This window comes from Parasteatoda tepidariorum, chromosome 8 (genome assembly GCF_043381705.1).
Source record: "Parasteatoda tepidariorum isolate YZ-2023 chromosome 8, CAS_Ptep_4.0, whole genome shotgun sequence".
Classification (NCBI taxonomy): domain Eukaryota; kingdom Metazoa; phylum Arthropoda; class Arachnida; order Araneae; family Theridiidae; genus Parasteatoda; species Parasteatoda tepidariorum.
In genome coordinates, this window is record NC_092211.1 from 32,164,248 (window position 1) to 32,181,080 (window position 16,833).

The 16,833-nt window shown below is 31.6% G+C and overlaps 1 protein-coding gene across 1 annotated transcript in view; it reads right to left on the reverse strand.

The window, feature by feature from the left end:
• The window catches only part of LOC139426310 (nose resistant to fluoxetine protein 6-like), a 27,443-nt gene extending 11,188 nt beyond the window's left edge, over positions 1-16,255 (reverse strand). The window contains exons 1-9 of the mRNA XM_071184594.1: positions 15,649-16,255; positions 14,665-14,819; positions 12,504-12,585; positions 9,997-10,099; positions 8,357-8,556; positions 6,520-6,696; positions 4,376-4,469; positions 3,100-3,192; positions 852-1,017 (exon numbers count right to left, since the gene is read on the reverse strand). Of these exons, the coding sequence (XP_071040695.1) occupies positions 852-1,017; positions 3,100-3,192; positions 4,376-4,469; positions 6,520-6,696; positions 8,357-8,556; positions 9,997-10,099; positions 12,504-12,585; positions 14,665-14,819; positions 15,649-16,000 (1,422 nt within the window). The 5' untranslated portion in view covers positions 16,001-16,255. The remainder of the gene's footprint in view (positions 1-851; positions 1,018-3,099; positions 3,193-4,375; positions 4,470-6,519; positions 6,697-8,356; positions 8,557-9,996; positions 10,100-12,503; positions 12,586-14,664; positions 14,820-15,648) is intronic.
• Between the last annotated feature and the right edge of the window lie 578 nt (positions 16,256-16,833).

Sequence of the window (16,833 nt, forward strand, 5' to 3'; positions counted from 1 at the left end):
GGGCCTATTTCATCGTCTACAATTTCTAAAGCTGCTACAAAGCAAGGCAATGGAAACAAAAGAGTGAAGCTTGTTATTCCACCCCAAGTGACTAGATCTGGACGTACAGTGCGCATTCCAGCACGTTACACATGAGGTTCTTCATCGTTCGAGTAACTCACTAGGGGGGGAGTGCTGTGGTGCGCAAGAGCAATAACATAACAAGCATTTATATTTAGTTTTATGAAAAATAAAAACAACGTTGCTAAGACAACTCAATAATAATAATTACTATATTGACGTTCCAGACATTGGGATGTAAAAGTATTAATGGATTTATATATTTTATATTAACTTGTAAATAACTGTGTATATTAAATGTTGTGATGTCTCCAATTTACTTCGTTTTTATTTATCCAAAATCGCACATAGTAGGAAGATAGAAAACCTTCCCTTACAAGAGGATTGCCGATGTAGTAAGTTTTAGAAGGTTGCATTATTTTAGGGTCACCAATCTGTGGTGATTAGGTTAAATATATTAAATAAATTGATTCAATAAAAGTTAACTATCAACACAGTTTAATAATAATAAAACATAAAAGAAATTATATTAAGTTACAAGTAGAAAGACGGACATGATTAGCGACAGCAGCAATTCAAAAATGGTGTAAGTTCATCAGTCAGCAAGATTGAATGAATGTTATATAATTGACCTGTTGCCATTTCTTGAAACTAAGGTTTTAACGCAGAGATGTTGCCATCTTATAGAAAAGTCATTTCCTTGAAAGGAAAGTTTTGTACTGCCACCTGGCGAGCAAAGTTCATCGCCATCTGGTGAGAAGGTGGTTCACCACACAAATTTAAATTCATACCTGATTAGTGCCATCCTGTAGGAAATTGTTTAAGTAAATCAAGTTTGACCACCATTCTGGCCGGCAGCCTATATCAACATTATCCTCAGTCCAAAAAGGTCCGGATCCCAGTAGAGGCATGATTGTAGCAAAAAACGCCAGAACCATCATGTAAACTGGTGTTAACCTGTGAATTATAAAATTTAGTGAGTAAAGAATTTTATAAATTCAGCTTTTAACCTTTTTTTAAAAATAAAAAATATTGAAATTTATTGATTCAGCCTATAATATTTGAAAAGGTTTGAGTGAAAATAATGACAAAGAACACAATTTAAAATTGTTTAAAAGAACGTACATATCACAATTTCCTAGCAGGCGAGGAAATATTTCTATGAAATAAACTATTTTCAACGCTGTAAAAATAATGGTGTAATTTACCTTCAAATCTGATATTGCACAATCCAAAAATTAAGTCAAAAAACACATTATTTCTAGTTAATACCAAATCGGGCGGAGCCGGGATAGTCTGGTCGGTAGGGCACTGGGCACACGTCCGAGAGTTCGTGGGTTCGAACCCTGCCGGCCGATGACTCGACGTGTAGTAAAGTGACTGATGTACGTTAAATCTGTCGAGTCCCAAAAGTCTTCCATGTTCCCATAACAAATCAATACCTCTGGGGGTACTGGATTGGAGATTGATCGTTCTCTGATTCAGGTCAAAATTACGATCTGTGGATGAATGAATTGGTCTGCCCTATCAATAGGTGTGACAGAAGTCGAATTCTTGGCCATAGATGGCGCCACTGGAAAACAAGAACAGTCGCTCCCCCTATGCCTAAAACAGGCATACGTCAACAACAACAACCAAATCGGGAATTCATCTACACTTTAAAGGGTTTAGTTAAATCTAAAGACCAATAATGGAGAGAGCGTACACCTAGCTCACGTGCATTCACACTATTCATGAATTATTTTCACTTTCAAAAACACTGGTTTTGTCGTAATTCGGATATCGTAGCCAAATTGCTGACAATCAAGTTCACAATAGCTTGAATTCGTTATCTTGTACGCGATTATGCATCCACAGAAACAAAAGGTGACCATTGTAAAGTGCATGTATGTTTTTCATCGTGTAATAAGGATAATGTTTAAAATTTTAAAATATCAGTAAATTGTATTAAATAATTTTATAATGTTTAATTTACTATACGTTCTCTTAAACCCAACTCAAATTTAATTTAACAATCTCTCTGTTCTATTTGCATATTTAATATACAAATTAATTTTATTTTAAGAATTAATGTGTATACGTTCTAAACTAAATTTATCTTACTTTAAATTGTATCATCAAAATGTAACTCCTATGTATATATCATGTCTTATTCAGTTAAAGGGCAAATTAAATGTTACTGAATATCATAAATGGTGGCATCTACTCTGATCAAAAGTTGTGTTCGGTATTTAGCCTAAGAATTGTCCTTGAAATTTAATCACACAAAGAACTATCTACAGTGCTTAATTATACCACTTTCGGTGTGAAGTTGTTGCCACTATTTTTGGTGTCAAGATGCACTTAAGTTTTTACAGTGTAGTATAAATTGCAATAATTTTAAACTATCTACTTGTGAAAAACACGTCTTTGTGAACGAGAATCAATTTTAGCAGCAAATTTTAAGATTGATAGTAAATATTATTTGATTTTGTTAGAATACAAAAGTAGGCGCTTGAAATTTTAAAACTTATTCAAGAACACCACTACATCAAAAATATTCAGAAATATAAATTATTTGTATTTCTTGGCATTACCAGGGGCTTCGGATTCAATTTAATTGTGCAGCAAAACTTATAGAAAATATTACAGAAAAGTTTTTAAAAAAATACTAAAATGGCTCGGTATAAGCTAAATGTTTAATTAAACTTTCCTGGTTAAGAAGTTACAGACTAGTACAGTAAAAACAAATCTGCCGAAAAGTGCATGGTAAATAAAGGTGGCTTAATACTATAATGTGAAACAACCCTTTATTTTTTAGTTAAAAAGCCAAAATATACATATTATTTCCTTATAAAATTATTTTGAATAAATATTTGTTTAAAAAAAACTTTCAGTATTTGTTTGAAATTTTCTTTGTATATAAATTTTACAAACACGTATATATGTTATTATATATCGATAAACTAATTAATCGTTTGCGTTATATGTATTTTTTTTAAAATCGTGTATTCTAAATTCTATAACAACATTTATTTTCAGTGTCATGTTTTTTCTCACCTCAAATAGCGATGGACGTAGAAGTAGAGCCATGATGTTTTTCCTTGTCTTTTGTCACATTCTTGAAAATATAGATAAGCCAACAAAAATCCACTGTAAAATATAAACACGTTCAAAATACAAAATACAACACAGAGGTATACTGAAGTTCAAAGTTTTAAGCACGATAAGAAAAATTATAAAAACTTAAACATTTTTCAATTCTATTTTAAATTTCACAGGAAGATGTGAATTGGAGAAATTTATCTAGGCCCTATCTAGCTTGAATCAATACCTCCTAGAAAAGAGAAAGGATTTAGCACGGGTTACCATAAGCAAGAATCTGTGCAAGAGAAGTGATATCTTTCGTATCTCCCTCCTACGCACTTAGTAGCCCGAGCGTACTGGCATTTTTCTAATTTACCTCTACTGCGCAGCGTACGTTTGTTGCGTCACACTATTAAATTGATCTGTGCTAAGACCTTCTCTCCTGACTGAACAGTAACGCTGAAAATAAAGGGGAGAATCGGACAAATACATAAAAGAGACCTACTAATGGCTATAAAATATTGGATAAATCAATTATTTATATATAGTACCTATAATAATTAATGCCGACCGGCCTGTGTAGAGGGCAGGGAACTGTCCTTGCATCAGAAAGGTCCTGGGTTCGAATCCTGAACAAGGCATGGATGTTTCTCTCTGTGTGTGTTCTATGTACTTTCTCCTTTGTGAGTGAATGTGTATGAATATGACCCGCCCTATAAACGGGTTGTGGTTGTGTGAATCGCATGGCAGAAGTCGAATTCCTGGCCATAGATGGCGCCACTGAAAAACAGGAGCAATCGTACCCCCACTGCCTAAACAAGCGAACGACAAAAAAAAAAATTAATGTTACATTACTCCATATATGAAAGAGATTCATGAGTATTTGTCCAGTGAAGGCCCAAGTTAATTTACTATTAGGATGTAACACGAGCAAACAAAGTGTTTCGCAAAAGTATGGTAAACAATTTCAATTCACAAATAATCATACAATCGTATCACAAACCTGTATTACAGATCAAAAGTGTTTTTAGCTTCTTTCATAACAATATCAGCGTTAAATATTTTCAATATTTGTATATAAAAGAATAAGTAATGTGATTGGATTGATTGTAAAGACAATATATTCATCGTTATATTATTAAAAAAATTCTTTTTAACAGCACTTTCATTTTGATAACTCTTTTGTGTTCATAAAATATATTAAAAACGCCTAAAAATTTTAGCATGCCCAAAAAATAAATTAACTCACCTGAGTACAAAAAAGGAATCAACTGCATACCATCCATTAAGTACGGCTTGGAAAGGTAAATTGTCAACAAGTGGTATTGCACTCATAAGAGATTCTTTGAAATGAAACAAAAAATAAAATTACTGTTTGTGGTACATGAGGCACTTATAAAATTCGTCTAATTTGAATTCTTAAAATCAAATCTTTATTAGACTATGTAAAATTAATAATACACAGTGGTGGCCAAAAGTGTGGACATTTTTTGAAAGTTTTCATCACTTTAAAAAAATGCAAAGATAAGATGGATCTTACTATTAGTTGCAAAACTTTACACTAATTTACCTTCAATTTGATATACAAACGTTTGTAATTAAGTGAAAATTATTATATTCTACAAGCACACAAAGTTGAAAAACATGAAACTTTCAAAAAATGTCCACACTTTTGGCCACCACTGTATATATGCATAATAATAAGTCAGGTTGAAAAAAGTTTTTCATCTTCCAAACCAATAAAGTTTTCCATTTTTCTAAATAAATATTATTTTATAGCGAAAATAATATCTAAAATATTATTTTATAATTTCAAATTTTATAATTTCAAACCTATTAGCTCCATTTTTTAAGGAAAATTTCAAAGGTAATATTTATAGAACATCCAGCATAATTATGTTTTTTATATTTAAGAGATGATTATTTTTAACGGTATTATGTGTTTGTTTAGAATTTCCGATTTTATGAGTTTAAAATTTATCTGAAATAGACTTAAGAACAGAGTACTACTGGATTACTACTGGAGTACTACTGGATTTATATGAATATATACTATATGTTCTATATTATCCATTGTTGTTATAAATTTTTTACATAATTGAGGTACACAGTAATAACAGGGGTGATGGTAGCCCGGAATTCAGGATTTTTCATATCATTCTTCAGGATCCAAAAACGAAAAGCAGGGCATTTGATTTTTCCGCCAATATCAAAGAATTGCGCATATATCAAGATCATTAGTGTTTTGCGAACGTCTGCGAATCAAAAACTTATAATCTGACGAAGTTTTAAAACTTATGCTAAATCCCGTTAAGGAGACGCTAATATACATGTGATTCTTCCGACAATTCGATTCTTTTGATTTGGTGGATTTTCGGAATCTTCGGAACTGCGCTGGAATCTGCTAATATTGCGATTTTAACATCAAACAACGATTTTCGTATTTACCTGATTCAAAAAAGACGAGCTGCGATTCATATTCACGTGATTTAAAAATTTACATCGCGATTTCTATTCACGAGATTTAAAAATCCCATATCGTGAGATTGGATTTATATATAATATTTGCATGTTTTTAAATCCCAATAACACGATTCATATTCAAGCCAGTTTAAAGTCCAATGCCATGATTCGTATTCACGCGAGTTTAAAATTAAAATACAGAATACCTCGCAAGTAGTAAGAAGTTATAATACTATCAAAAGCTGTATTATAACTCTATAAAATGGCTCTTCGGAGAATATTTCACTGTTTCTTGTGGCAATGATATATATTTTTCTAATGGGGGAGGGGACTGAACTCTAGTTTTTTTTGCCTTGGAGGATACCGGAAGTGTTGCTCATTTAACGTTACCCGGTGGGCACCTGTGAACCTTTATCACAGAACTAAACTCATTGGCACGACAGCCCATAGAGGGCCAAGGCCTACTGTGCTCATCTCAGATTTCTTAACCTTGGGCTCTGGGGTGCAGGAGCAGATGTTCCGGTTATGTGGTCAGCCGAACGTAAAACCCCCAGTGCTTAGTTCCCAAGCATGCTTTATACTCATTCAGTGGGTCGATAAACCCACTGAAGGGATGAAAGGCTGAGTCAACCTTGTCCGGCCTGAGGATCGAACCCAGGACCTGTGACACGGCAGCGCGAAGAGCTACCACTCAACCACCGGGCGTCCCTTTATCACTGAGACAAGCAGCATTACCCATTCCACACTGCCACAAATACCCATTCATAGGGTGGGCCACATTCACATGTTACAGAAAAACACATAGAGAGAAACATCCATGCACTGAATGGAGTTCGAACCCAAATACATTGGCTTCGCAGTCAGGCACGCTGACTCCTCGGCCACCTGGCTGGCGTAGTGATGAAAATGAAACATGAGAATTATACTCACTAATAACAATCATAGAAGATGAGTACACATGACCTAAAATAACCCATGCCATGCTCAAAAATCGAATACCATGTAGACATAATAGTTGTCCTTCGGTAGCATCGGTGTTGAGTAATTTTGAACCATTTGTAAAAAGGCAAAAACAGTTCAGGAAAGGGTCATACGTGTCCATGAAAACTAAACAGAGAAAAGCAAACATTTTATGTTTAGTAAGAAAGTCCTATTTAACTAAACATTTAAGAAACTATTCGGCATTAAGTACGCAATGACTTGCACTGCACTTTTTTTATTAAAACAAACCTGAATTATTTTTTTATAAACAGTAGAAAAAATAGAGTTTTGCATTTAGATACTTTAAATGTCATAGAGTCGAAAAATGAGAAATGGTACCCTTACTGCGTTAACAATGCTTTCGATTCTTCATGACAAAAGTTGTCACTGTCCTTTAAACCTGCTTAATTGTATTATTTTATTTCAAACATTATTACTACATGGCGTAATGTTTTGGCAAAATTATCAAACTTATATGGTAAAAATTTTGGCAAAATTATCAAACTTATATTGTAAAAATTTTGGCAAAATTATCAAACTTATATGGTAAAGAAATTTCTGATTAAAAAAAAACACACGGTATTTAAATCATTCATTTAGTAAGTTTTCTATTCGTTATTTTGGATAACGTTTGGTGGAAAGGTGAGACTGCTCGGAGTGGGAGGCCCCTGCAAAACAAATAATTAAAAAAATTAACTATTCCAAGTATTTGCTTATTGTTACATACCTGTAGATTTGCGTCCTCTTTACCAAATACGTTTCAAGCCCTTGTAAAATTGAAGAAGAGTTATCACAATTTAGTGAACAGCTTTACAAAGCTGAATCGATTGTGGTGTTGGGGTAGCTGGTTTGAGTCAACCCGTATCCTTGGATATATCTTTATGATATCTGATTCTCTCTCTTGGGCTACATGCTCTTTGACTTAGCGAGAGCCTACTAGACTTCATATGCATGTATAGCAATAAATAAACAAGTGATACATTCAGGGTTGTGAAAGATTTAGTTTGATTTCGTTCGTTGACATTTCGTCCGTTGAGAAATCAACCTCAAGACAATGGGACTAGTCATTTAGAAGTTTTAAGTATTTTATGTACAAAAGTATAATTGCGTGCTTACACTTATTTACGTGTCTTGCATTGCTATACAGACACCCCTATTAGTTCGTGTTTGTTCTCATTCGATTGAAGGAGAAAAAATGCGAGGAAAACTATACCTCACTTTTCTGGATAGCAATGTAAGATTTGCAATTAAGAATAAGGGCAAAATTTTACTTTTTGTACATAAAACGCTTATAACTTCTGAACTCTAAGTCCCATAGTCTCAGGATTGATCATTTAATTCAGAGTAAAAAGTTGCATCAAAAAATGTACCTTGCAAATTGAATAGCTCCTGAGTAGTTATGACATAAGTTTATGAGAAAGTTGTTAGTTGAGAAGTTGTTACATAAGTTTATGAGAAAAGAAGTACTTTTTATACTTAAACACATTTGTTGAATTATTTATTCTACCGACTTTTGTATAGTCTCATTAAATTCAGCAGGTGAAAAAACATCAGAAACAATACTTTATAGTCTAATCTACATAGCAATATTAAATGCTTAAATATAGATAATCTTCTGTACATAAAATATTTATAGTATAATCTGACATTAGCTTTGAACTAAAGTTGCAAACACAATTGTCTGGAATTCTTAGAAATAAAATATGTATTTTTTTGAATGTGTGATATTCCATTTGCGCTTTTTTTTTTTAAAAAAAAAAGAACTTGAATTAAGAATAAATTCTACCTTTTAGTCTATTTGGCGATCTTTCATTAAATTCCGATGGTTCTTCTAAACTCCCAATGGACATTTGTTCTGGCGAGCAACCATTTGTCGTTGCAATGCTTTTGCATGAATCTTTTGTAGCGTTGATGTCAGCAAAGTATTTGAAAGCAGTTACAGAACTCCCCAAGATAACGAGCAGAAAAAATACCGACATTATGCATCTGAAATACAATGTGAAATTTTTTTAAAAAAGAATAACGAGGGTATGATAAACTAAAACACGGGAACAAAAAAGTTTAAAATTTTATGGAAAGTGATTTATTTCTATAAATAATAATTCCGGAATATTCAAAAGTATAATAAAATGTTTGATATTCATCTGTTTCCTTTAAAATAAAATTGTGTGCAGTGCGCAAAAAAAGAAATAAAGAAAAAAAACGGATTACCCTGAATAACTTATGATCTAATCTAATTCAGATTTTCCCGTTCTAGGACTCAATCAGATAGTGAACTCAAATATGCTAATTACTTAATGCCGAGAATACTTTAAATTACAAGATTAGACATAAAAACCTACTTTCTCTGAAAAAATCCCCATTTTTTCACCGGATTTGGATTTCTGACTTTCAAAATATATTTTTTAAAAAAAGACACACTCAGTGAAATATATGGTTCCAATTTTTTGGTCCGGAGAGCGGGTCGAAGTTTGGACCCCTTATTGCTAATTTTATTTTTTGTGTATTTCTCTCATATCTTGAGAACTAATTAAGGGAATCAAAAAAAAATATTGCACACAATTATTAAATTCATTTATCCAAAGATAGTTCAGTACAAAAAATTACCTTTAGTAAATATTTATTATTTTATTTAATAATAGTTGAAAAAAATTTTAATTGTAAGGTAAGCAATTTCTTACATCATTTAAGCGAATGCAACTTTTGCACGACAAACTTTAAAATTTGAGCGAAATCAGCTGAATAGTTCATAAGAAATCGAATTTTAAAGAAATCATATTTCCAAAGTTTTTTGTATTAAAAAATAATAATAATAATTTGTACGTATTCTAATTTTAAGGATTTTAAAAAAAATATTTCAATATAATAAGGATATCGAAATCTTACATGTAAACCCCTCCCTCTTTATAAATAAGAAACAATAATTTTAAACTGACAACGCCTTCTACGTGCATCTAAAGGGTATTTCGTAAAATTGGTCATTTATATATGTGTTTAGAATCTTTATTAAAATGATTTCAAAAAAGTTTATAAACTGAGGATCAAATATTAACATTTAAGCGAGGAAAAATAAAAATTTAATCGATCTGACCACAGATCACAGTTGGGTGTACGAAACAACGAAAGCTGTTTGATTGCCTGAGAAAATAAGGAGAACATGAAAAGTGATTATTAATACAGCTCTAAGTCTCATTTATCAAACCGGTTTTGATTTCTTATTTTCCCTCTACTCACTAGTGATAGTTTCTATGTCGATTTTGTTTCGTCTTATCTAAAAATTGATTCAGCGTGATAATAAACCTAAGACTAAAAGCTGTAATCCTAACATGCCATGCACAACCACGTAATTTGACTCAACCATGTGATTAACAGCAATTACGCAACCAATACAGCAAATGTTATGAAAAATGTTAAAATTATATTTACATTGTGACAATTCCTCCATTACTCATCTTTAATGACTTGGGTTTACAATGTGCAGAAGTTACATTCAAATCGATACCGAATCGACTTAAAGCCGGCAAATAACCTGAAAAAAATTTTACAAATTAGAAAATTGTAGAAAATAGCTATATTTTCAGGCATATTATCACATTGTATTATTAGTTAATTATCGGCGGTACTGTAAAACAGTTATTTCAGCAACTTTATTTGAAGTTACTAGATTACATAACTCTACACTTTCGGTTACCAGCTAGTTCGTCCTTTTTTTTCTGTCTTTATTGCGTTGAGGGTAGGAAATTATTTTTTTTCCAATTCCCACTTGGAGGATGACTTTTGTCAATACAGGCATCTGAAGGACAGATTTGTTGGTCACTCTTTCAGGGGCACCATATTAGGTGAGCCAACGTTGCTCCCATAGTAAGGACGGATAGTACGGAAACGGATAGTATGAAAAAAACATCCATGCCTTGATCAGGATTCGAACAAAGAACCTTTCTGTTGGATTGTCAGCTCCTTGACACCTACACAGGCCTGTCAGTGGAATAAAATTACTGTTGAAAGATTTCATTTTCTGAACAATCCCTGATGAACGATACAAAATATCGAAAGTATTCTTTTTTTGTTTTTGTTTTCTCTTCATCTGATAAGAAACATAAGGTTAAAATTTAAGACCTTTATCTTTTCAAAAACGAGTTGTTATTGAGCAGTATCTTCCATTAAGTAAATACTCCCAATTACCCCAATAATTACAAAATATCAAAGTGAAGCTGTTTTAGCTTTTTTTTTTATAATATGATGAGACACATTGTTCAAAGTTAGAGACTTCAATCTTGGTAAAAATGTTTAGTATAGCATTACTCTCAGTTAAAGCTGATTACCCCATGATTAACCAGATCATAACAAAATAAGGAAATAAAACATTTTTTTACTTTTGCATTTTATCTCTTAAAAAGTACAAGATCCAAATATGAGACTTATATAAAAAAAATTTTTTACAATTACTAAGAATTATGCTAATTACTTCCCCATTACCTTTATAATTACAAAATACCAGAAAGAAATTTTTTAATTTCTCTAATTACCTCATGGTACAAATTTTAGCTTTCTTACTGCATTGCAAATGAAAAAATTAATAATGAGTCAGTCAGTGGGGAATGGGGACAATTTAAGTATATAAATTTGCTGGCCGGGATAACCTGGTTAGTAGGGCGTTGGGCTCATGTCAAAGAGGTCATGAGTTCGATCCCCGAAGGTCGAAGACTCCCCGTGCAGTGAATGGTGACTGATGCACTTCAAATTAGTCGGGACACAAAGTCCTCCATGTTCCCATAATATATCATACCTCTGAGGGTACTGAATTGGAGATTCATCGATCTCTAGTTAAGGTCAATATTATGATTTGTGGGTGAATGAATGGATGTATGAACGGGTTCACCCTAAAGCCGGACAGTGACGTGTGTGTGGTTGAAGTCGAAGTCATAGTCATAGAAGATGGCATTGAAAAACAAGAGACGCACGCTCCGCCTTAAATTCGCTTAGTTTAATGAAGCAGGCTTGCTGAAACTGGCAAATGGCATTAGAAACAACAACAACAGTATTTCGAATGCGCAATAAATGCATATACAGATTGCAGCAAATCTTCTTTCAAGTTATCTGTAAAGAACTGGTATCAGACACTTTTTATAGCTCTTATATTTGTACATGTTCCGTAATTACGACACTTTATATATATTTTTAGAATATTTTTTAAGAAATTGGAGTAAGAAAATGTGCACATTTGTGGCAGCAAAATAAAATTCAAGCGAGGGAAAAGGAATATAGAAAAGAACATAGAATGAATCTAGAATAATTACAGAAATCGAATTGTTACTGAGTTGAGAGGAATTAAAAACTCCAAAACCAGTTCGATGGCTTGATGAATCTTGTAGTTGCTTCAAATAATCATCTTTCAATTTCTGTTACAGCCGGCAATCAATCAGGTTTTGATGCTTTTAATTCCATCTTCCTCAATAACGATTCGCTAGATTTCTTAATTAATTTGTTTCTTCACTTAACTATTCTTTTGAAATCCCCTAGAGTCCATGCTTTTTGTTTTGATAAGAACTTGTTGAAAGTGGTGATTAGAAATATCCTATACACAAATATGATTGGAATTAAAATGACATGTGTAAAAAATTATCGACGTTGTTTTTTGTTTAATTTAAATACGAATTTCTTTTAAATATTATTTTTATTAAATATCTCATAATTCTATAAGAAACATAATTAGATTTTATTTCATTTTAAAAGTAGTTTTATTTTATGTATAAATTTATCGTAATAAATAGTAAACATTAAAAAAATAATAATAATATCTGTTAATTTTAATTTTCTTATTGTTTGTTTAGAAAATTAAGATAGAATAGTACTATTTTTTTTTCAAAAGAAATTTTTTGTCAAATTCAGAAATTTGCATTAATGATTCTAAAATGCACATTATATTCACTTACTTGAATTATTAATTATATCCTTAAACTCAGATGAATTACATGTGTCTGGTAAACATACACCAATTGAGAGTGGAAGATACTTCTAAAATAAAAATTCTTACATGTTTATGATATTAATTTGTAATAGTTTACTGTATCTTACTATAGATAAAAGTTTCATGACGCTGTCGCAGTTTTTCATTGTTGAAGGTGCATTTTTATTGTTCGGAAAATCGCATGGTAGGATCCAGTTTTCCCACATTAATTTGAATATTAGTTTAGTTGTCATCCGCATAAAATCGATATAAGTCATAAAGGTATTGTTCTCCTATAAATATTTTTGTATTCCTAATTTAAAGAGGAAATGCAGAGCTATAAGCTAATGCAAAGAGCTTTTCGCACTCTTCTACAATCTACAATTGGGTATAATATAGCCTATGTCACAGGTTGTGTTGTTCCTACTAAATTTAACCCATGAGCGGCATTTTCTGCGAGCCTAACTTCAAGCCACAAATAAACAAACGAAGTGTTCGATCGTTTAAATAGCTGCTCGCCAGATTTTATTGCATTATAAAGAAAAGTTATTGAAACTAAATACAACTAAATAAACAACAACAACTAAAACAAATAACAACAACTACTAATAGCAATAACTAAATAAACAACAACTAAATTCCATTCGTTTAGCATTGCGTCATATGTTGTTCCTACTAAATCGAAGTAGTTGTGTTTTTTTCATATTATACCCAATTTAAAGTTATTTAACTGCACTGTTGTTTGTTTTCTAAATTAAGAGTTTAGACTAAACTCAGTGGCGCGACAGCCCATAGAGAGCCTAGGCCTACTGTGCTCATCTCTGTGCCAAGAGTTTAAGGGGTTTGTTATTATTGTTACGAGTATTAGAATGACGTAATTCTATGTTATATTTTAAGATAAAGTTACTTAAACTGGTGTCCGATCTTATTAACCATTTAAAATGCTTATTTTTTAATTCAAATTACATTAATATACTAATGTGAATGGTAAAAATATGCTTGAGGGTGTCCCTTGGTGAAATTGGCGACTTATGTTTGGCGCCGTTCCTGCTTGCGCGGAACACCGTGGTAACAGAAATGGCAGCCAGAACATAATGATATTTCAATAAAGCATTGGAAAATTTCGACAAAACATCGGCCAAAACTTTATAAAATTGTAATGAACCCAATGTAAGCAAGATTAATAAACACAGTAAAATGCATTTTGAATAGAAATAAAAATCAATGAAGTAAGCACAGAAAGAAAAGGAAAAATACAATTCACTTCTTCATTAAGTTTAAATATCCTCAGATTAAGGTGCACAGAATTCTGTAATAGCAGTTAGATACTGTCAAAATTTATCATAAAGAGAATCTGTATACCTCCATCGCAACATAAATTCGGCCAAATACGAATCGAAAACGGCGTCTGTGGTACCGGACTGGCGGTGACATTTTTTTCTAACGTGCCTTTTTATGACTGTCCACATACCTTCGATCTTATTGACCAGGAGCAAAAGCAACCTCACCAGCCGGTATCCAGAGTAGAACTAACGGAGCTCTGAAATCACATATACCGTTGAACATTTAAAAATAATGCTAAAATCTAAACCAATCAGAATCACGAGTGGGTTTCAACTTCACCCAGCTTGGCGATCGACTGCGATCACAACTTGGCGAGAATCAAGGGGCACCCTCAAATATAGTCTAACCTAAAATTATTACTTTTTTATTCAAATTGCATTAATATACTAATATATAATTACTGTTAAAGAGACTCGTTTAATGATTTAGAACTTAACTTTTTGCTTCAGACACAAAGTGATGAGAGCAAACATTGTATTTAAAATATATTCGTCGGTTTGCTAAGCAATAATATTAAATTACAGCTGTGATCTCACCAAACTTGATACAACAATATTACTTTTAACTATAAATGTTATTTCAAAAAATGATTTATGTCCACTAATAGATCTCAATAGTATCATAAGGGAAATATTTAGACGGGGCATGTGTTGGCTTAAATGATTTTTTTAAGTTGAATAATTTCAACTGTTTTGTGCCAAGAAACAACGAAGCAATCATCGGGATTGGTGAGAATCAGCGAACAGGGGGCTTAGCCTCCTAGTTAATCAGAAAATTAAAAAAATTAGTTTTTAAGAATCTACCATAGCTGTAACTTGAAGGGTGCAATATTGTCCTTGAAACCCTCCTCTGCCACGGTTCCTCGGTGCATAAACACTTTTGCATTCATCAAAATCTCCTAGCCACTTCACATTTCCTTCTAATATTCCACTTTCTGGCTTTCCAAATGAATCCAACACTGAAATAAAATATTTTTTTTATAAAAAAAACTACTATAATTAATGCTGCAATTGCTTGATGCATTCATTTTCTGCATTGCGCAGCAGGGCTATTTGCTTCCTGATATCTAAATCATTTTTGGAAATTTCAGGTTATTTTTAAAACGGAGAATTAATAATTTGCGTCTGATGTACGAAATTTTTAGATGTTACATCTGATAGATGAATTGATTTCTAGATGATTAATTGGCCAAAATGAAGTTCCATGGCCTAAAGTTGATCATAAATAAAGTTTCAGCTGAATACGCTGCGTCGGTCATAACATTACTTAACATAAACAAATATCTTGAATAATAAAATCAAAAATTATTAACTATTTAAACTTCAATTAATTTGAAACTTTAATTTGATTTGTTATAAATCTTAATATCAGAAAAGATAATTGCTTCGTACACGGAGAAAATAGTTATGGTCAGAACTAGTACTAGAATGTGATTAAATTTAGCGTGTTGACTGCTCTATTGGAACACAAAAAACCTCGATTATTTTTACCGAAACGCTTTGCTAATTAATTTTAGTAAAATTAACAATAAATATAGTTTTATAATAATTGATAAAATTAGTTAAATGCGGTGATATTTGGTAAATTCATTATGGCTTAAAAACCATGTATGCGGTTTAATTTATTTTACAATTTTGTGTTTTTAACCAAATATGAGTAATAGAAACTATAATTTTGAAAGCTAGATTAGAGTATATTAATTTTGAAAACTATAATTTTTGAAACCACTTATTTTGTTCTCACTTTTTATGGAATGGAAACAAAGCACGAAAAGTTTAAATACTTACTTTTTAAAGCCCAGGAATACTGAAAATGCTTCAAATCGATACTTTCCTTTATGTATACCAAATCATTATAACAACTGCTGTTTGTGGCATTGCTGTTAATATTTATCAACATGGTGATAAGATTTAAAAAATTTATGAGAAGAATTTTATTTTGCACATCATTTCTCATAAGAAAATCCTTTTCCCTTTCAATTGTTTTCGAAGTTTCAATATTTTCGGCGACATCTTGCAAACGTTGATGCACATCATAATATTTCCGACCATGGTTGTTAGAGATCTCATCAGAATTGTAATTAATTTCCCCCAACACACATGTAAAAAATAGAAATGTTACAAAAATAGTTAGCTTCATTGTTCATGCTCTGGAATATATTTTTGATATTAAGGAGTTTAACAAGGACATGTTACAAGGATGATCAATTTCGGAAGGATTATATAAACCACAACTAAAACGCGTGTAATATTTTTCGATTTTAAAAGCAATTCCGACAATTGTCATATAAAGCTATCAAAGCATCTTGTTTTGTTACAAAAACTGTTAATATCACAAGAATTTATCATTAATTTAGATAAAACGGCAGAACGAGTTCTTTTAAAATTTATCTTTAGTGTAAAAGTGAATAGTTTCCATCTAAAGGCAAAGAAGTTCTGGGTAAAGGTTATGTATTGTTGCTCTATTGTTTATCCGTTAAAAAAACATTAAATATTTAACAAAAAAGGTTGTGGTAATGTTATTTAAGATAATATTTTATCTAAAACTTCATTTTCAGTACTAAGGTGTTATCCATTTATTTCATTTTAAGGCAATGTATAATACAATTGATTTTATTAGATATCCATATCATGTGAGAAAATCGATTTTTCGGTCTAAGTAAACAAATTGTTTTGATTAATTAACAATATTATATTAATTTAATATTATATTAAATTAATATTATTTAATTGGTTAAACAGTTTTAAAATTTTTAGAGCGTGACTGTTTTTTCTTCAAATTTATTCCAAAATTAATATGGCACTGAATTGAATTATATGAGTCTACTTTTTAAAGCTTGTTCATACGATACTGTGACTCAAATAGAAAGAAGACAATTTACCATCGTATTTTGCAACAAATTCTAACCGAATGATATAATATAATATAATCACTCTCTTCTTATATAATATAAGAAGAGAGTGAAATGTTAA